The 19,394-nt window shown below is 46.2% G+C and overlaps 1 protein-coding gene across 5 annotated transcripts in view; it reads left to right on the top strand.

The window, feature by feature from the left end:
* The window catches only part of LOC118097070 (ras GTPase-activating protein 4B), a 52,354-nt gene that overhangs the window by 16,176 nt on the left and 16,784 nt on the right, over positions 1–19,394 (top strand). Inside the window, exons 2-8 of one of the 5 annotated variants that reach the window (XM_088657682.1) lie at positions 2,701–2,828; positions 5,253–5,309; positions 5,493–5,606; positions 7,099–7,160; positions 11,383–11,512; positions 17,802–17,883; positions 19,200–19,334. In XM_088657682.1, the coding sequence (XP_088513808.1) occupies positions 2,797–2,828; positions 5,253–5,309; positions 5,493–5,606; positions 7,099–7,160; positions 11,383–11,512; positions 17,802–17,883; positions 19,200–19,334 (612 nt within the window). In that variant the 5' untranslated portion in view covers positions 2,701–2,796. The remainder of the gene's footprint in view (positions 1–2,700; positions 2,829–5,252; positions 5,310–5,492; positions 5,607–7,098; positions 7,161–11,382; positions 11,513–17,801; positions 17,884–19,199; positions 19,335–19,394) is intronic. The other 4 variants (XM_035139656.3, XM_035139658.3, XM_088657683.1 and 1 more) reach the window with 4 other exon arrangements.

Here is a 19,394-nt window from a genome sequence, read left to right as displayed (position 1 = left end):
TGGAAGGAGGTTAGGTCACAGGTCCCCAAACATCCATTCTCTCAGTTCTATAAATACATGGTTTGGTTACTCACTGCATAAGCCTTGGAAAAGGCCTCTTTCTCGACACTTCGGCATTCTCTGAAATCTCTTGTTCGGAAGCCTTTCAACTGGAATGTCTCCAAAGAAAAACAGAGGGTTGGAAGGTCTGGGAACCCACGCCCTGTGAGGAGCATTTGAAAAAGAAAAGCTGAGTGTGTTTAGTGGTATTGTTGAAGGAGGTTTTGTTATTTACATTTATATCGCACCTTTCCTCCAAAGGGGCATTGTGGTTCTCCCCCCCCTCTCCGTTTTGTCCTTCCAACAACCCTGCGAGGTAGGTTAGGCTGAGAGACTGTGACAGGCCCAAGGTCACCTAGCGAGTTGTACAGCGTGGATGGTAAGAACATCTGCGCCTGGCTCTTAGCATCCAGAAGAATGGCAGGGTCCAGCTGCACCCGACAATTCAGCAGGGTGGCATGTCCATTGCAGGGGGAGCTCTGTGCTTTCTGATAGGAAAGGGGTTTGGTCTTTTGCTGCCCGTGTCTCCCAAGTCACTTTGGGGTTAATTTGGGAGAGACAAAATGTCTTCAGGATTGCTCTCCTGTACTATTTCAACGTGGGTGGCGCTGTGGGTTAAACCACAGAGCCTAGAGGGCTTGCCGATCAGAAGGTCGGCAGTTCGTCAAAGTGCAAGTAGATAAATAGGTACTGCTACAGCAGGAAGGTAAACGGCGTTTCCGTGTGCTGCTCTGGTTCGCCAGAAGCGGCATTGTCATGCTGGCCACATGACCTGGAAGCTGTACGCCGGCTCCCTTGGCCAATAACGCGAGATGAGCGCCGCAAACCCAGAGTCGGTCACGACTGGACCTAATGGTCAGGGGTCCCTTGACCTTGACCTTTACTATTTCAGGCATGTGGTTTATATACTTATGTATGTGTTTGCCTTGTACATTTTATGAACATTTATTCGATATTTGAGACCTTAGAATTCTTTCTAACAGCTATTAGCCCACTTGCAGCCAGGGAATTGTGGGAAAGGCACTGGGCTCTGAATCTCCTCACTGGTTTTAAACAGCTAGTTGTGTTTCCGAAGAGCAGTGCTAGTGAGAAACCCAGCCGCCTGCCATGTTAATTTGATCAGGGGCAAGTTAAGCCCTGCCAGCGAGAGCCAGAGTTTGTCTCACACACAGCCTTCACCGGCTGCCCATGGAAGTCTTCCATCTTTGCAAGCCTATATCGACACCCTGCCTTTGCAGCAGCGCATCCCTCAAAGAACCCAGAGAGAACTGTTGTTAAGGGTGCTGGGAACTATACTTCTGTAAGGAGCAAACTACAGTTCCCATTATTCTTTGGGGGGGGGTGTAGGGGAGGAATGTTATTTAAATATATGGGGCGTGTGTGCAGCTGTAGTTGGCATATTTCATGCACATTTCTGTGCTGTCCCACATAGTTAGCAAGCGGCCTCAGCCTGTACACAGAGAACAGTGTTTGCGGGCGCCTTTGGTGGTTTTAATATCTCTCAGCAGCCCATCAAAACCATCTGAGAATTACTGCCTTGGGCACTGCCACCGTTCCAAAATAAGGGTGGCACCTTATCTACCCTTCCTAGTACTTGTCACCCAAAAGGAAAACAAGCGCATGCTAATTCAGCCTTCAGTTTGTTGCTTTTTAAATATCCATTTGGTTTCTTTTCCCTTCCTCTTCCTTTGTGCACATGCTTGTCCTGGAAGCCAAGTGTCTTGTTTGCCTCTGTGGTCTTTTTTTCACAGCCAGGATTCCTTTCTGGTTTTTACGTTTGAGCCAAGACGTTTAGAAGGGTCAGAGTTGCACTTAGGCTGTGTACATACCGGTACTACTGTTTCCTCTGGCTCCAGTGAGCTCCCACTGCTGGCATGTGAAACTGAGGACACATAGATTTAACCGCAATCTATATGTATTGTCTAGGTTCTTAAGAAATGTATAGAATATTTGGGAAAACCCGGACGTATGTCGACCCATCACAAGCCCTGCTGCCATTCTGCCTCATGTTAAATTCCTAAAGCTTTCAGATCCCATCCCATGCAACCAGTAAGCTCACTTTTCAACTCCATTTCTTCATTCACATCCAGTATTGTGATCTGGCACTACAAATCCTCCAATGGGAGCTGCGTGATGACAGCCTTCCATTTTTATGTATATAGGAAGATATGCAAAATATATTTAAGATCACTACTAAAACATAACATACACACACAGTGCAATGCGAACAATTGTTTTATTTATTGCCCTCCACAAATAGGATCGTTATGCTTAAACAGCAACAGTGCTTTTCGCCTGGCATCTAAAGGTGTATAATGAAGGCACCAGGTGAACCTTCCTGGGCAGAGGATTCAAAAAACGGGGAGCCACTGCAGAAAAAGCCTTTTTCTTGTGTTGCTGCCATCCAGACCTCTCATGGAGGAGGCACACGAAGGAGGGCCTCAGATGATGATCTCAGTGTTTGGTTAGGTTCATATGGATTTACAAGCTTTAATGCTTCCAAATTTAATACCTATTTCGCGATAATTTTTTTAAACTCCAGCTTTCCAGTGCTGTGGTAGCTATTATCCTACTTTAATTAAGCTCACTTGGGTCAACATCTTATAGTTCATTTCCTGCAGCCTGATCACAGTAATAACTTGGGGATGATATTTATTTAAGGTGAAAATGAGTCAACAGAGAGAAACTTCGCTAAGCCTAGAAAATCCACAGTAAACCTTTCGGATTTAGCTGCAACCTGCTTTGTAATGGAAAGCAATGTTCCAAGTGTCCTTGCAACCACTGGGCAGGTGAGCAACCAGGTCATGGGTGTATCCGGGGGGGCAGGGAGGGGCGGTTGCCCCCCCCCAAATCAATAAAAAATACATGGCAAACTGAGGTTCGCCCCCAACAAATGGCCTGGCCCCCCACCCCCGCCCTAACAAAAATCCTGGCTACATCCTTGGGCTCTCAAATTAACTTGCATAGTTTTTCTTTGGGGGGGGGATGCATAAAAATGGAGGGTGGCCCATAAGGGTGAATTGAGGTCTGCTCTACCAACTTAAGCATGCCCCCACCTGCCTGCCTTATTTATATCTGGTCCAAGACTTGGGACCGGACATTGGATTCCTTTCTTGGTGTTGCCTCTGTAGAACACAACTAGGAGGAGGATGGGAACAAACTAGATATAGTGGCCTCTGGGCCTGTCCATACCTCTGCTTAACGTAGATTGCCTCCTGACTCCTTTAATTCTCCTTTGCCCATGTGCCGTCGTGGAATAAATGAATGAAAATGAGTTTTATTCTTAGGGAAGGTATGGTGAGGGTCACCATGCCTGCCTTAAGACCGATTCTGTGAACAAAGAGGTTTAAAGGAGGCCCAAGGAGGACCCCTTTGCAGAACTGTTTCTGCATGTTTTACATCCTGAGATGCTGAGACAAGGCAAATGTTGGACTCAGAAGCTTGACTCCCTAAGAGGCTCTTTTCCTGGCTAATGTTACAATTAAATACTGTAATGCGTTAGAAATAGATTGTTAAGCCTTGAATTTAGAGGTGACCCGAGATAACAAGAAGGAATAGCAGGTGATAGTTTAAGAACTAGTACTCTTGCTCAAATGCTTCATGAATATTATAAAACACACACCCCTCTTGTAAAAACTGCTAATTTGAATGGACATGGGATGTATGTTATTGTTGGGGTACCTGTTTTACATGTTTAGGAGCAAACATGATGTAGACCAGGCATCCCCAAACTTTGGCCCTCCAGATGTTTTGGACTACAATTCCCATCTTCCCCAACCCCTGGTCCTGTTAGCTAGGGATCATGGGAGTTGTAGGCCAAAACATCTGGAGGGCCGCAGTTTGGGGATGCCTGATGTAGGCGGATTGGGGAAGCCTGTAAACTGCAATTTCTTAGCCAATAGGAATAGTAGTAGGGATATTTGAACGGTATTAGGGTATAAATTATCTGTGATGTAAGCTGGAATGTGCAATCCCCTCTTTCCAGCATGAGCTGGGGGGTTCTTTGCCCACAGTACTGCGTCGACCAACAATTAATCTGCTTATGCTTGATCGTGGTGTAGACTCCTTCTTTCAAAGAGAAAATTGAATCCCTCTGGGAAAGATTCCTGGGACAGATTTGTCCAACTATCGTTCACCTCCATCTGCTGCTGTTCCACAGTTTTTTTCCTGCCTTAAAACCAGAGATGTCAACAGTGACAACTGGGAAACCCTGGCCTGCGAGCGCTCCAGTTGGAGAACAGCCTTTACCAAAGGTGTCATGGGCTTTGAATAAACTCTTATCTCGGGACGCAAGGGAGAAACGTGCTAAGAGGAAGGCACGCTTGGCAAATCCACAGCGTGATCACCTCCCGCCTGGAAACCAATGGCCCCACTGTGGAAGGACCTGTGGATCCAGAATTGACCTCCACAGTCACTTACGGACCCATTGTTAAAACCGTGTTTATAGAAGACAATCTTAACTCGGCTACGAGTGATCGCCAAAGAAGAAGAAGATGCTTTGAAAATCCAAATAGGAGAAAAGCGACATTGATCGCATAGGGAATGTCCGGATAATAGGGAAGAGAAATCTGGAGGCTGGGGGACTTTGTGTTGGGAGGAAAACAGAGCTTTGGACATTTCTTTTCCACCAAATTTAATACAGGGAGAAAGAGGTCTGCAATGGCACCTCCTTAGTCCACAACTTCATGCCAGAGTGTCGTCCCTCCTAAATGACCAGAAGCGTGTGTGCTTGTGTGGGCGCCTGTGTAATGATATGGGATTAAAGCATTAGTTGGCTAATTGCACCGATTAAAGCCTACAACTGCTTCCCGCCCCTGGCAGAATGTTGTGAGGCAGGATGTGGTGGTGGAGGTGCTGGAAATCTCTCTAATGTAGAAGGAGGCCGTAACTCAGTGACAGAACGTCCCCTGTTCCATCCTCTGCGTCTCCAGGTAGGGCTGAGACCCAGGCAAGCCGCTGCCAGTCAGGGCAAACAAAACTGAGCAAGATGAAACCTTTTCCAGGTCCGTGAGGACTAGAATCTTGCAAAAGGTCTTAGGTCTGAATCCCTGGCGTTTCCCAGGTAAAGCTGGGAGAGACCCATGCGGGAGACAGTGCCAGTGGTCTGACTCTGCATTAGGCACCTTCTTGTGGTGTGTTCTGGGGGTAATTTGTATCATGCTACAGCCGTGGAGACTCTTTATTTGTAATTTTTTCTCTCTCCTTTTGTCCAGTACAGGCAGCAGCGACCCTTACTGCATTGTGAAAATTGACAATGAAGCCATTATCAGGTAAGAGGTGAACATTAGAATACCCACTTCTCTCCCCCCCCCCGCAAATCAGAGGAAAGAGGCCAAAATCTGGAATTAATCCAAACATACTTCTCATGAGTTACCCCTTGCATTTCAGATTGTGTACGATAACACCACCCTTTTCCTTTTAAGCACCGGGTCCTCTCCCCTTCCTCCCACCAGGACAGCCACTGTGTGGAAAACTTTGTTTCCTTTCTGGGGCGAAGAATATGAAGTCCACCTCCCCCCCACCTTCCACTGCGTGTCGTTCTATGTCATGGACGAAGATGCACTCAGGTATGACGTCACTTCCTGTGGGGATGGGGCTCTTCCTCCTGGCGCTGCATCTATGCAGCAGGTGATTGTGGACTGCATCCTTCTCGTGCACGCAAGCTTTGTGGAGTGTCCTCACAGCACCATCCTCATTAAAATGCCATCTGTATCCCCCCCCCCAAAAAAAATTTAACCTGCATTTACCCTTTTGGCAGAAATTTCAATAAGTTCAAAATAAATAAATATATGTGGAAGTGATAAATCTGGAAAACACAGTGCCTCACACCTTAAAAGCTGCAGTGGTAAACCTTTCTTAAGTTTTCTTTTCTGTAAATAAATGAATGAGTGAATAAATGTGCTACTGCTAAGTTTGGTTCTGCTGACACCTCCCTACCTCCCTGTTGTGTGTGGCTGGTGCCATTTCTGAGAATTTTTTTTATTTATTCATAAAAATATTTATCACTATTTAAAATAATATTTTATTAAATAATACTTTTATTAGTTTTCAATTACAATAATTACAATAAAATAATTGCAATAATCAAACAATAGCCTCATTATAGCAATGCCAAATTATAATGCAATTACTAATCCCAATCATTCAGATGCCAAATTATATAATTTAGGTGGCCTCCCGCGTGCTAGAATTGATGGTTTGATGATTTACTTTATTTAAAATAATAATAATCAGAGCGGTTTACACCGATTGTACATAAAACCATGCAATAAAGACCATATATATAAAAAAACTTAAAAGTAACTATTGTGGAAAGATGTATTCTTAATGGCCTGCATAAGCCTGATGGAATAGAAAAACTTTCAGCAGGTATTTGAAAGTCGAAACAGAAGGCGCCTGCTGAATCTCTATTGGCAGAGGGTTCTACATTACTGAGCGGATGACAGTACAGCATCCCTGACAGATGGACCAGCCGGCCCAGCCTGAATATGTACCTTTTGCTACCTGAGGTGAAGGACAAGATTGTAGCCCTGCCCCCATAACATAAGATGGTATCCCCACCCAACCTCAACAGAATCTGAACTGGTTGCCCATTGAAACATGAATATCACAAGATCTCCCACTTTATTTGCAGGGTTCAGGGGAATGCCACTCCCATCATCTGAAGCAGGCACATCACTCTGCCTAGGGCAGGGACCAGCCCCGCACTCTTATGAATTATGTGCAAGGAAGTAGAACCCATGGCAGCCTCTTCCACTGCCAAGCAGTTCTTTTATCATTTGGAGATAACATTCTGGGGAAATTTGTTAAAATGTGTCTGTTCCTAGTGCTAAAAGGAAAAGGAGTAGCATTGGGAGAGGGTTTCTCAGGTGGGTCGCCAGGAAAGGTTGTTGCATCAAATGTCCTCAGGTGATACTGTGGGTTTCGATGTGAGAAAATCTCCCTCTCTCACCTCCAATCCAGATCAATAAAACCTGAAATGCCCCAGGCTTATACTCTCTGGTTTCTTGGACATCCCATTTACCTTGGATTTTTTTTTGTTTTCCTTTCTTGTGCCAGCCGAGACGACGTCATCGGGAAGGTCTGCATCACCCAAAGCCTGTTGGCTGAGCACCCGAAAGGTGAGGTTAGTTCTTCTGTTGGGAGAGGTAAATAATTTTGAATGAGTAAATTGAACAAATTTGGTGCACCAAAAAGTTAATATCTGCAGATTGAGTCGTTCCCATTAAACTAAAGCAGGTGAACCTCCCATTTCTTTACCATTTTCTTTGCCTTTCCCCCTTATTCTTAGTAAACAAGGATGTTTGATAGATAACAAATTTGGCAACGAATTGTAATATCACATTCATTTTTTTAAAAACAGTGCTTCTGGCCATACAAGGGGTCCCTTTAAACACATGCGACGGTTACCTGAGCCTTGAGATGCATGTGATCGCTGCACAACCCAGTCTTGACTGTGCTGTGCAAACTCTCATACTGTCACTGCTGCTCATGATCAGCTATGGAGCGAGGGGAGGGGAATGTGCAAATTAAATTAAATGTAGATATTTCTGTTTTGCACTATTTATTCCAAACACAGACTACAGTGGTGCCTCGCTAGACGAATTTAATTCGTTCCACGGGTCTTTTCTTATAACGAAAAATTCATCTAGCGAATCCCATAGGAATGCATTGAATTTTTTTTGGATTTTTTTTTGCCCATAGGAACGCATTAATTTAATTTCAATGCATTGCATTCCTATGGGAAACCGTGATTCGCTAGACGAATTTTTCATAAAACAGATTCGTCTAGCGAGGCAACCTCCGCTTGAAAAATCCTTTCGTTAAGCGGAAATTTCATTAAGCAGGGCATTCGTTAAGTGAGGCACCACTGTATAGGAGTGAGGGGGTCCCCTAGCAGAATCCTCTGCTATTTATCCATGCAGATTCCAGATTCAGCTGCTTCTCTTTCCAATCCACATAGAGTCCCATTTTTTGTGTTATCCTTGTGGGTCTGAACCCTGAACAGGTTTGAGGGCAGCAGTCAAGAACTGGATCCTATCTGGATCTCCTGCTTCCACCCACTCCCATCTCCTTATCTGCTTTCCCTTTAGGTAAAGGGACCCCTGACCATTAGGTCCAGTCGTGACTGACTCTGGGGTTGCGGCGCTCATCTCGCATTATTGACCGAGGGAGCCGGTGCACAGCTTCCAGGTCATGTGGCCAGCATGACAAAGCCGCTTCTGGCCAACCAGAGCAGCACACAGAAATGCCGTTTACCTTCCTGCTTGCACTTTGACGTGCTTTCGAACTGCTAGGTTGGCAGGAGCTGGGGAGCTCACCCCATCGCGGGGATTCAAACCTCCGACCACCTGATCGGCAAGCCCTAGGCTCTGTGGTTTAACCCACAGCACCACCTGCTCTTTTTGCTCCTTCCTAGACAGGAGCAAAAGAGAGGATGTGATCTGCTTGCTCAAGGATAAAGGGATGTCTTGGGAGGCCCAGTGACTCATCTTTGGGATGGAGGCGGAGAGAAAGATTGCGTCTGAGAAAAGAATCCTCCCCTCTTGACCTTTGGGGTGGTTTATACCCAGTAACTTAGATGATTTCCCAAGAATCAGGGGTGATGTTTGCTTTCTTGGCTTTAGGCCTGGGTTCAGGGGTCTCCTATAGAACAAATCCCTGAGCTGGCTGTGTGAATATTGCAATGTTTTCATGTGGTTTTGTGGGTCAGCTATGGAGGTTATTCTCTCAAGAATATGGGTCATCTCTCAAGAAGACAGCAGACCCGCCAACATCTCACAGAGCACACTTGGAATGCCACAGTTCTTTGTGAGTTGCTCCACTATAGTTTTTATTATTATTATTTGTTGCAGGTATTCATATACCGTTTTTCATCCAACAAGATTGCAAATGCATTGATGAGGAAATCAGACAACAGAATTAAACAGTGGAGTATATCAGCCTTTGACAGCCTAGTTTCCTCTAGAGTCTAGAGGTTTTAGACACAGGTCCCATTTTTTATTTTGTTTTTTTCTCATGGCATTTAGGTATATAAAAAAGCAGATATTCTATACATTGTGTTGCAGGCTGGCAATGAAGAATTGAATCCAATTCTTCTTTGATGGAAATAGGGATGTCTTATTCCATAATCACCATCATTTTATTATTTAAACCCAACCCATCTGATTGGGTTGCCCCAGCCAGTCTGGGTGGCTTCCAACATATATAAAAACCTAATTAAAAAATTCCTTCCAGTAGCACCTTAGAGACCAACTAAGTTTGTCATTGGTATGAGCTTTCGTGTGTATGCACACTTCTTCAGATTTCATGCATGCACACGAAAGCTCGTACCAATGACAAACTCTGTTGGTCTCTAAGGTGCTACAGGAAGGATTTTTTAATTTTGTTTTGACTACGGCAGACCAACACGACTACCTACCTGTAACTAGAAATATAAAAACATAATAAAGCATATACAGGGCTGCCTTCATAGGTCTTCTGAAGGTTGTATAGTTACTTATCTCCTTGGCTCAGGGAGGGGGGTGTTGCGTAACTCCATACCTCCAACATTTCCCTGGTGAAAATAGGGGCATCCTGAGGGGACGTTCCAGGATCAAATCAGAAACCTGGACAGCTTCTGTGAATCTGGGACTGTCCATGGAAAACAGGGACATTTGGAGGCTCTGCGATACTAGCCCTACACAGAACAGACCAATAAATTGGAGCAGGTGTGTGTGAAATTCCCTCCCTCTTGCATTACTGCACCAGATGCATTCTGTTCATTGACAACATTGCAGGACTGATTCTTCCCTGTCTGCAGCTAATGAGAGACTTCCTTTTGTGCTGCATTTCTAGGTCTGAACTTTAAAATGCTGTGTCCATGTGCTTTTGTTTAGGTTTTTTTTTTTCCACCAGCACTTTATCCCCATGAAAACATGCTCTTTACCGCTGAATTGGACCAAATGGCAATCTGCGAAAAATCTGAATGGATGTTTAGCGTTAAAAAGCAGGTTTTCCTGGGGAAAGTGCCATGGCAAAAAAAAAAAGTGCTCAGGCATAGAGCTTTAAAGGGTGCCTACATTCTGCATGGACTGGTTGCATGACAACATGTGCAAGTAGCTTTAGATACCTATTCGGTCCATAGATTATTACCATACAGTGGTACCTTGGGTTAAGAACTTAATTCGTTCTGGAGGTCTGTTCTTAACCTGAGGTACCACTTTAGCTAATGGGGCCTCCCACTGCCGCCGCACGACTTCTGCTCTCATCCTGAAGCAAAGTTCCTAACCCGAGGTACTATTTCTGGGTTAGCGGAGTCTGTAACCCGAAGCATCTGTAACCTGAAGCGTCTGTAACTCGAGAGGTACCACTGTATAGCATATATTCAGCACAAAAAACAGTGACAATTTGTTGTTGACAAAGGACAGCTGGACATATAAAGGGCCCTGTTACCTTCAGTAGCTTAGGGCCTCATCAAACCTAAATCCGGCCCTGGTTGGCAAGAGGACTAAGAGCTAAGGAAGACTCAAGAGTCAGAACAAAATGTCAAGAAAGTGTTTAACAGTCTCCAGCTGTGTACACACTCCTGTTTAATCTGCATCCAGTGTGCTCCCACTGCTGGTTTGGGACGCGGTGAACACATAATGTTAGCCAATATCCATATCTCTCCTGTTGCTTCTTAGGAAATATATATATATTTATTTTGGTCAATAGCTAGTAGAGTTCGTAGGAAATATTTTACATTGTATTTTTGTGTTGTGAACTAACCTGAGATCTCGGTATACAGCAATTTTTAAAGAATAAAAAAAGGAGTATAAACACCGACAACTGGGAAACACTGGCCTACGAGCGTTCCAATTGGAGAACAGCCTTTACCAAAGGCGTCGTGGACTTTGAAGACGCTTGAACGCAGGACAGAAGGGAGAAACGTGCTAAGAGGAAGGCACGCTTGGCAAACCCTCACCGTGACCAACTCCCACCCGGAAACCTATGTCCCCACTGTGGAAGGATGTGTGGATCCAGAATTGGCCCCCACAGTCACTTACGGACTCACTGTTAAAACCATGTTCATGGAAGACAATCTTGCTTGGCTACGAGTGATTGCCAGAGAAGAAGACAGATTTTTAAAAGTAAAAAATAAAATATTGTTTTATGGTGCGGTTTTCAACGGAACTGAGAAAAATAACAAGCTATCTGTGCTTCCAGCTGGTAATGTGCACTCAGCCTTCATGACATTTGTGGTCCTTTCCAGCCCTAGGATTCTGTGATCTTGTTTGACCCTGTGCCATCCCTGTGAGGGCAGGGCACGGTTGCCCCTGGGTTGAAAATCCTGTGCTTCCTTCTCCCTGTCTCTGTTCCCAGGCTACAATGGCTGGCTGAACCTCACTGAAATTGACCCAGATGAGGAAGTTCAGGGGGAAATCCATCTCCAGATTGAGATCGTTGACAGCGGTGCCGTGAGAAAGCTGCGCTGCACTGTGTTCGATGCCAGGTAAGGCTGTGCTTAGCCAGAGATAAGGTCGCAGGGCAAGGGTATGCAACCTCCCCTCCCCTATGACCTTATGCCATTGTTGTAAAAATTTTGCAGAGCTACACGGCCCTAGAATTAAGTGGATCCTCGACCCAGGAAGAGTCCAGGTATCCTGGCAAGCAGACAAAGTTTAAGCGTCTCCTGCCCACCAAATAACAGAGACCAAACCAGGACGTGCGAAGCAAGGCACTTTTATTTTTGCTGTTGCAACAGGGTCCTTCCTCTCACACAGGAGAACAAGGAAGGAACCCCAAACAAAGATGTCTTGTCCTTAAAAAGAGATTTGAAATTGGTTTCAGCCCACCCCCCAGAAGCATCATCCATATGTCACAGAAGGGGTGTAGCCCAAGACCCCTCTCCCTAGATTCATCATAGGTACATCATGAAAGGGGAGGTCTGGTGGCAGTAATCTGAGCATCCTGGACCCTGCCCCCTGCCCCCAAAACCTAATCAACAAAATTGAGAGATATTTACATTTCCCTGTTTCCCAGCCAAGTTAATCACACCCTTTTGTCTGGCAGTCAGGTATCAGGATGCCAGGGATTATCACTTTAATTCCTGAGACAATGAGAAGGTTCCCCCCCACCCCACTTCTTCCTTGCAGAGGAACACCTGGTCAGAGAGAGTCAAAATGGTGTCAGTCAGGCCTGTTTTCCTGTGCTGCTTCAGACATGTTTCTGTACATTCATGTACATGTTTTATGAACAATTATTATATATATATATATGACCTCAAAATTCTTATAACACCATCCAGCCCTCCGTCTGATTTTAAAATGCTTCCACAAGCTGTAAAGCCCAGACCCTCTGGCTGGAGCAATCTGTTCCTCTTCCGCCACAAAGACTCCTCGGAACTAATCCAGGGTGTAATAAATCTTCCATCCTGGGGCTAATCTGTTACACACCACATATGAGAAAAAGAACCTTCTTTCTCTTTACATCCCAGGGTTCATTGCTGGAGCTCATTTGCTTTGAATGTGTGGTGTTTGCACAGTCTTGCAACTCAGTCCAGCCTACAGCAGTCGTCTTGGGTTTCTGTCCTGGCTCCCAGGTCTATTCAGAGATGCTGCAGATTGGACCTGGGGCCTTCTAGATGCAGAGCATGCACTCTGCCACTGAGCTACTCTGCGTGGAGACTGTCCCTCCCCCCCTCGTCTTCTCAGCGGGCCATGGAGGATCAAGCCAAGCCCTTTGTCAGGGAACGTTCTGAGCCCTCTCTAATTGCAAGAACCCTTAATCATGGGGGATTGGCTGACTGAAGGAATGAGCTGTTTTGTTCCTTTAAGAAGAACAGAGGGAACACAGGGCAGCGATGCTGGGTCAGATAGACAGCCCTTCCAGCTAATAATAATAATAATAATAATAATAATTTATTATTTATTATTTATACTCCGCCCATCTGGCTGGGTTTCCCCAGCCACTCTGGGCGGCTTCCAACAGAATATTAAAATACAATAATCTATTAAACATTAAAAACTTCCCTAAACGGGGCTGCCTTCAGATGTCTTCTAAAAGTCTGGTAGTTGTTTTTCTCTACCAGACATCTGGTGGGAGGGCGTTCCACAGGGCGGGTGCCACTACCGAGAAGGCCCTCTGCCTGGTTCCCTGTAACTTGGCTTCTCGCAGCGAGGGAACCGCCAGGAGGACCTCGGCGCTGGACCTCAGTGTCCGGGCAGAATGATGGGGGTGGAGACGCTTCCTTCAGGTATACTGGGCCGAGGCCGTTTAGGGCTTTAAAGGTCAGCACCAACACTTTGAATTGTGCTCATAAATGTACTGGGAGCCAATGTAGGTCTTTCAAGACCGGTGTTACGTGGTCTCGGCAGTTGCTCCTACTCACCAGTCCAGCTGCCGCATTCTGGATTGGTTGTAGTTTCCAGGTCACCTTCAAAGGTAGCCCCACATAGAGCATTGCGGTAGTCCAAGCGAGAGATAACCAGAGCATGCTCCACTCTGGCGAGACGGTTTGCGGGCAGGTAGGGTCTCAGCCTGCATACCAGATGGATAATAAATAATAAAATAATAATAAATCGTTAATAACAAAAATGATGAATGATTTCGGTTCATAGCACTTGTGAAAGTGCTTCCCATAAATTTTCTTGCTCTAGAGCTGGCGCAGTACAGCAGCTAAGAGACTGAGCCCCCACAGGGATTTTAATTTAGTCAATTTTTTGACTGCATTTTATTTTAGTCAATTTTATGTTGGCAGTATATTTTATATTACAGATTTCCCATAGAATACATAATCATTTTTTTTATCGACTTCCCATCCCATTTTCTTTGGTGGTTTTCCTCCCTCATTCTTCCCCTTTGCTGCACCCTATCTTTCTTCTTTTATATCATAACCACAATACAATAATCTCTCATTCTTTCTGTTGCTCATAGTTTGAATTGTGCTCGCGAATTCATCATACTATAATATTTCTTCAAACAGTCTGAAAAAGGCTTCCATTCCTCTTTAAAGCAATCATCGTTCTCTAATTTTAGCTGTTAAATTTTGTAGATTCAGCCTAATCCATTGCTTATCCATTCTTCTTTAGTGGGAAGTTCTTCTTTTCATTTCTGTGCATAAAGAATCATAGCTGCTGTAGTTGCATACATAAACAACCTAATCATCTTTTATGAGGACTTCTGTCCTTATAATCCCTAGATACGTTAGTCGATTTTTAAAAAGTCTATATCCCACCTTTGCTCAAAGGGGCTCAAGGCATCGTGCGTGGCTCTCCCTCTCTCCCTGTTGCCCTCACAACAACCCTGTAGGGTAGGCTAGGCTGAGAGACTGTGACTAAACCAAGGTTTACCCGGTGAGCATCATTACTGAGTAGGGATTTGAATTCTTCCAGGCAGCTTTTGGCAAATGAGCCTCTCTCTCCTGGCCTCAGTCCCCTTCCCTGTTTGCAAAATGGGGAATAATGCTGATGTACCTTACAGGGTTGTTTTTGCTTTTATTTAAATCTGCCTTCTGACAAGTCAGACCTATGGGTCTAACAGACCCATCCAGCCCAGATTGTCCATTCATTGACTGCTAGCGGCTGTCCGGGATCCCCAACTGGGGAATGAATCGGGGATCTTCTGCATGCAAAGCTCTGTTGTAATAGAAATGTAGAATCCACTTTCGCCAGGGTGCTCACTTGCATTAAAAATCAGAGGGGGCGGGCAGGGAAACCAACCAACATATTTGCATAGCTGGTATGAAACAGCGCAGTAGGATTTATGGGTTTGTGGTGGCACAGCAAAGATGAGACAGGAGGCAAAGTTCAGGCTTGCGAGGGTGTAGCTGGGAATGCCTGATCATTGCTGCTGTGCAAGCAACAGGATCTGGCGATGTGAGTCAGAGATGCATTATTATAAAGCAATAAACTCTCCCAATTTTCCTTCCTTTACTGCCTCACGGTATCCACCAGTTCTCTGCTGGAAATAATCCTTTCATTAAAATGAAACCCTCAAACTCGGTGGGAGAAAAACATTGGACGTTCAAAAGGAAGCCTGTGCAGAGTGATGCTGTGTTTGAATACTGGGCCCCTGGAAGAGAGTGCAAAGCCATATGCTGAGGGCTAGTGGGGGTGTTGTTGTTTGGTCGTGTCGGACTCTTCGTGACCCCATGGACCAGAGCACGCCAGCCATTCCTGTCTTCCACTGCCTCCTGCAGTTTGGTCAGACTCATGTTGGTAGCTTCGAGAACACTGTCCAACCATCTTGTCCTCTGTCGTCCCCTTCTCCTTGTGCCCTCCATCTTTCCCAACATCAGGGTCTTTTCCAGGGAGTCTTCTCTTTTCATGAGGTGGCCAAAGTATTGCAGCCTCAGCTTCAGGATTTGTCCTTCCAGTGAGCACTCAGGGCTGAATTCCTTAAGAATGGATAGGTTTGATCTACTTGCAGTCCATGGGACTCTCAAGAGTCTCCTCCAGCACCATAATTCAGAAGCATCAATTCTTTGGCAATCAGCCTTCTTTATGGTCCAGCTCTCGCTTCCATACATCACTGCTGGGAAAGTGGGGGTTTTAAGGGATGATAATACTACAGAAGGATGTTAGAAAACAGCAACACAAGCCATTTGACGGAAAGAGAAAATGTGGGGAGAAATTTACGGGAGCCATGACAGTGTGACGGAGATTGTGACGCCATGTGCCATCGAAGAGACTCTTACTTTTTTGTTCGTTCTTTGTTTACGTGCTTTCTTCTGAGCCTCAGATCTAAAAGTGCCCAAATTTGCTCATTCTTCAGCTTGCTGTATAGCCTTCTCTGTTTCTCTTATGTAAATTAAGTAACCGAGGTTGTGAATAAGGTTACAAGTAATAGGCCAAGCCAAGGCATTTTGCAGAAGGAAATCGCAACCCCACCCTCAAATAAAGGCAGGCTGTGTACATACACACCATATATTTAAAGCACATACACACCCTTGCAAAAAATTATCGGAATGGTAGTTTGCTGGGAATTTCAGGGGTAAACTACAGTTCCCAGAGTTCTATTCTTCGGGGTGGGAGATGTTCTTTAAATGCTCCTGTCAGTTTGGGTTTCTCTGTTCCTCAGTTTTTCAGTCTTAACTTCAGTTTGCAACATTTCCACGTCAGTCTGTGGAATGTTTTTCCCCAGTCCTCACAAAAAATCATAAGCATTTTAATGCACATTCCTCCTAATATACACATGTATGGATTTTGCCTAATACACCCATATTTTTTGCAAGCAGTGTCCAATAAACAGTCCAGGATGTGTGCCTGGGTTAATTATCCCTTCACATATGCTGATTCCAGGGGATGAACAGTGGTTATCCCCCATCTTGAACACACATGAGTTTAGCTGTTAACCTAACGGAGGGTTTCAAAAAGTGAAAATTCACACACATTTGTTGAGCTTTTTGTGGGAGGGCAAAGTCGTTCAACTTTTTTTTTGTAGGGGGCAAAGTTGTTCAGCTTTTTTTCCTGCAAAATCTCCCAAAACAATCTGAAATTTTTGATCTCTATTTTTAAGGAATTTTGCCAAAAAAACCTACCACTTCTGACATGGGTTGCCCCGGACATTTTAACCGATTTTTGGAAATTCCGCCTTGGAGCTACCGTGTTTCTCCTAAAATAAGACACGTCTTATATTTATTTTTCCTCCAAAAAAACACACCACGGCTTATTTTCTGGTGATGTCTTATTTTTTTGAGCGGGAGCTGGCAACAGCATGCTGCGCCGAGCCCCGACCTGTTGAGAGCCGGCAGCAGCGCACCGCGCGGGACCCGTTGAGAGCCGGGGAGCAGAAAATAAAAATGGCAAGGCTGCCCTTGTAACAAAGCACAATAATACCGTAATTCTGCGGAGCTCAGCGGGGTTCCGGCCCTCCCATTTGCGTGCTGCTGGGGAGCAGAAGAAACGCCGTGATCCAAGGATCCAAATGCGTCGGCGGAGCAGGAAGCAGCCGCATAGGCGGCTGTGAGAGAAGCGGCAGCGGAGGAACCGGCAAGAGGCAGCAGCACGGGAGCCGCTTCGGGGAGCGCAGCGCAGCGCGAAGAGCCTGGTGAGAGGCAGCTGTGGATGAAGCCCGGGATCTGCGTGGGCGACTGGGGGCGAGCGCCCTGAGCGCTGCGGCGGTGGCGAAGAGGCGCCCGATCAGCTGAGAAGCGGGCTGATCGGGCGCCTCTTCGCTACCGCCACAGCGCTCAGGGCGCTCGTCCCCAGTCGCCCACGCAGATCCCGGGCTTCACCTGCAGCCGCAGCTGCCTCTCACCAGGCTCTTCGCGCTGCGCTGCACTCCCCGAAGCGGTTCCCACCCCCGCAAAACACAGTGAGGCGGCCGCGGGGGAAGTGCCGAGAGCGCCCAGGAGCGCGGCTGCAGCGACGGTAATCCCAGGGGCTGCGGAGGTGGCTGTGGGCGCGCGCCAAGCCCCAAAGCACGGCGGCGGCGCTGGAGACAGCCACTGCGAGTGGCATGAAAAGAAGAAGATCGCCAGCAAGCGCGCTGTTGCTTCTTGCCGGCTCTTCCGAACGCGCTTAAATGCCTTCCTTTCCTTGCCAGACCTGCTCCCCCCCCGGCTTATTTTCGGGGGATGTCTTATATTTATTCTACTAATGAAAAGCATGACATGGCTTATTTTTGAGGACCGTCTTATTTTAGGAGAAACACTGTATTTCCGACAGATGAATCCCAGATGTGTCCGTGAAAATCCCAGCCCTGCTTAACATACCAGTTCTAATCAAATCCTTACATTTATTAAACCCCAAGCAATTTAGCACCCACAGATCTATAACAATATCCTCCTTCCTTCACAGAGATTTGGCTCGGAAAGACAGAAACGGAGCGTCTGATCCGTTCGTCAGAGTCCGCTATAATGGCAAGACGCAGGAAACTTTGGTGAGCTCCAGCTGTAAGGAAAACAAAACAAGGTGCCGGTGTTGGGGGGGGGTTAGGGGAAGGGCTACATAAAGCATTTAAGGGCAGATCCATGCCAGGCACAGAAAGTATGTTGCTCTCCCCTAGAAAGTACCACGGGAACTGTAGTTTAAGGTTGTTGGGAATGACGCTCTGTAAGGCTGAAACTGCCCTTAGAGCTTATCCCTTATCCTGGGATCGTTTAGGGTGGGGAGCTGTGAGCTTTAAATGTGTGGTCTGGATCTGTGCTCTGGAAAAGTAGCCAGTGCATCTGCCAACTATATCCCACTTTCGTATTTGTTTCCCTAGCCTTAAGTCCAGATGGGCAGGGTACAAATACAGTGGTACCTCTGGGTAAGAATTTAATCGTTCTGGAGGTCTGTTCTTAACCTGAAACTGTTCTTAACCTGAGGTACCATTTTAGTTAATGGGGCCTCCCATTGCCACTGTGCCACTGGCACACAATTTCTGTTCTCATCCTGAGGTAAAGTTCTTAACCTGAGGTACTACTTCTGGGTTAAATAAAAAAATTCCTTCAGTAGCACCTTAAAGACCAACTAAGTTTTTATTTTGGTATGAGCTTTTGTGTGCATGCACACTTCTTCAGATACACAGATACACTGAAACAGAAGTAACCAGACCCTTATGTATATTCAGAGGGTGGTGGGGGTGGGTGGGAATGGGTGATGGGCTGATAGGAGTGGTAAACCTGTTGATGGCTGTTAACGACTGCTGATGACTGCAATAGGTCCTGCGGGGAAAAAGCAAGGGCTGAGGCGCTAAAGAAAGCTTGATCATGCATAATGAGATAAGAATCCTATGTCTTTGTTCATCCCAGGTGGCTCCATGGTTTTAAGCTTGGTAATGAGTTCCAATTCAGCAACTTCCCTTTGCTGAATTGAAGTTGCTGAATTGGAACTCATTACCAAGCTTAAAATGAGTCGTGACTGCGGCCGTGCCTTGCCTCGCCCTCGCCCGCCCTGCCACCCCCTCTCGCCTGCCCGACCCTCCCGTCCTCTCCAGCCAAGCAGGGTAGCCGCCAACGCTGCCAGCCCCAGAAGCACAAGGTGGCCGCTGCCGCGGCGGCGCTGGCCCTGTAGCCCTGGCCATGTTCCCACTTCTTGGCCCCTCCCCTTCCCTCCCGTGCCTTGGCCCCTCCCCTGAACGACCATGGCTTCCCCCCCTAGTTTTGATCCTGGCTACGCCCCTGCCTCCTCCTGTTCTCACCAGCATCTTTTAAAGAATTTGCTTTCGGGAGGAAGAATTTGCTTCCTTTATTGGCTTTGCCTGTTGTCCAGGTGATCAAAAAATCTTGCTACCCAAGGTGGAACGAGACCTTTGAGTTCGACCTGGACGAGTCGGCCGTGGAGAAGCTCTGCGTCATCGAAGTATGGGATTGGGATCTCGTCAGCAGGAATGATTTTCTGGGGAAGGTGAGCAGCGGGGAAAGAGGGCTTGGAAGAAGACAGACATTTAAATGTTCTCCCAGCAAG

This window comes from Zootoca vivipara, chromosome 14 (assembly GCF_965207765.1).
Source record: "Zootoca vivipara chromosome 14, rZooViv2.hap1.1, whole genome shotgun sequence".
Taxonomy (NCBI): Eukaryota; Metazoa; Chordata; class Lepidosauria; order Squamata; family Lacertidae; genus Zootoca; species Zootoca vivipara.
The sequence above is the reverse complement of the archived record's forward strand: the minus strand, read 5'-3'. Positions and strand labels throughout refer to the sequence as shown.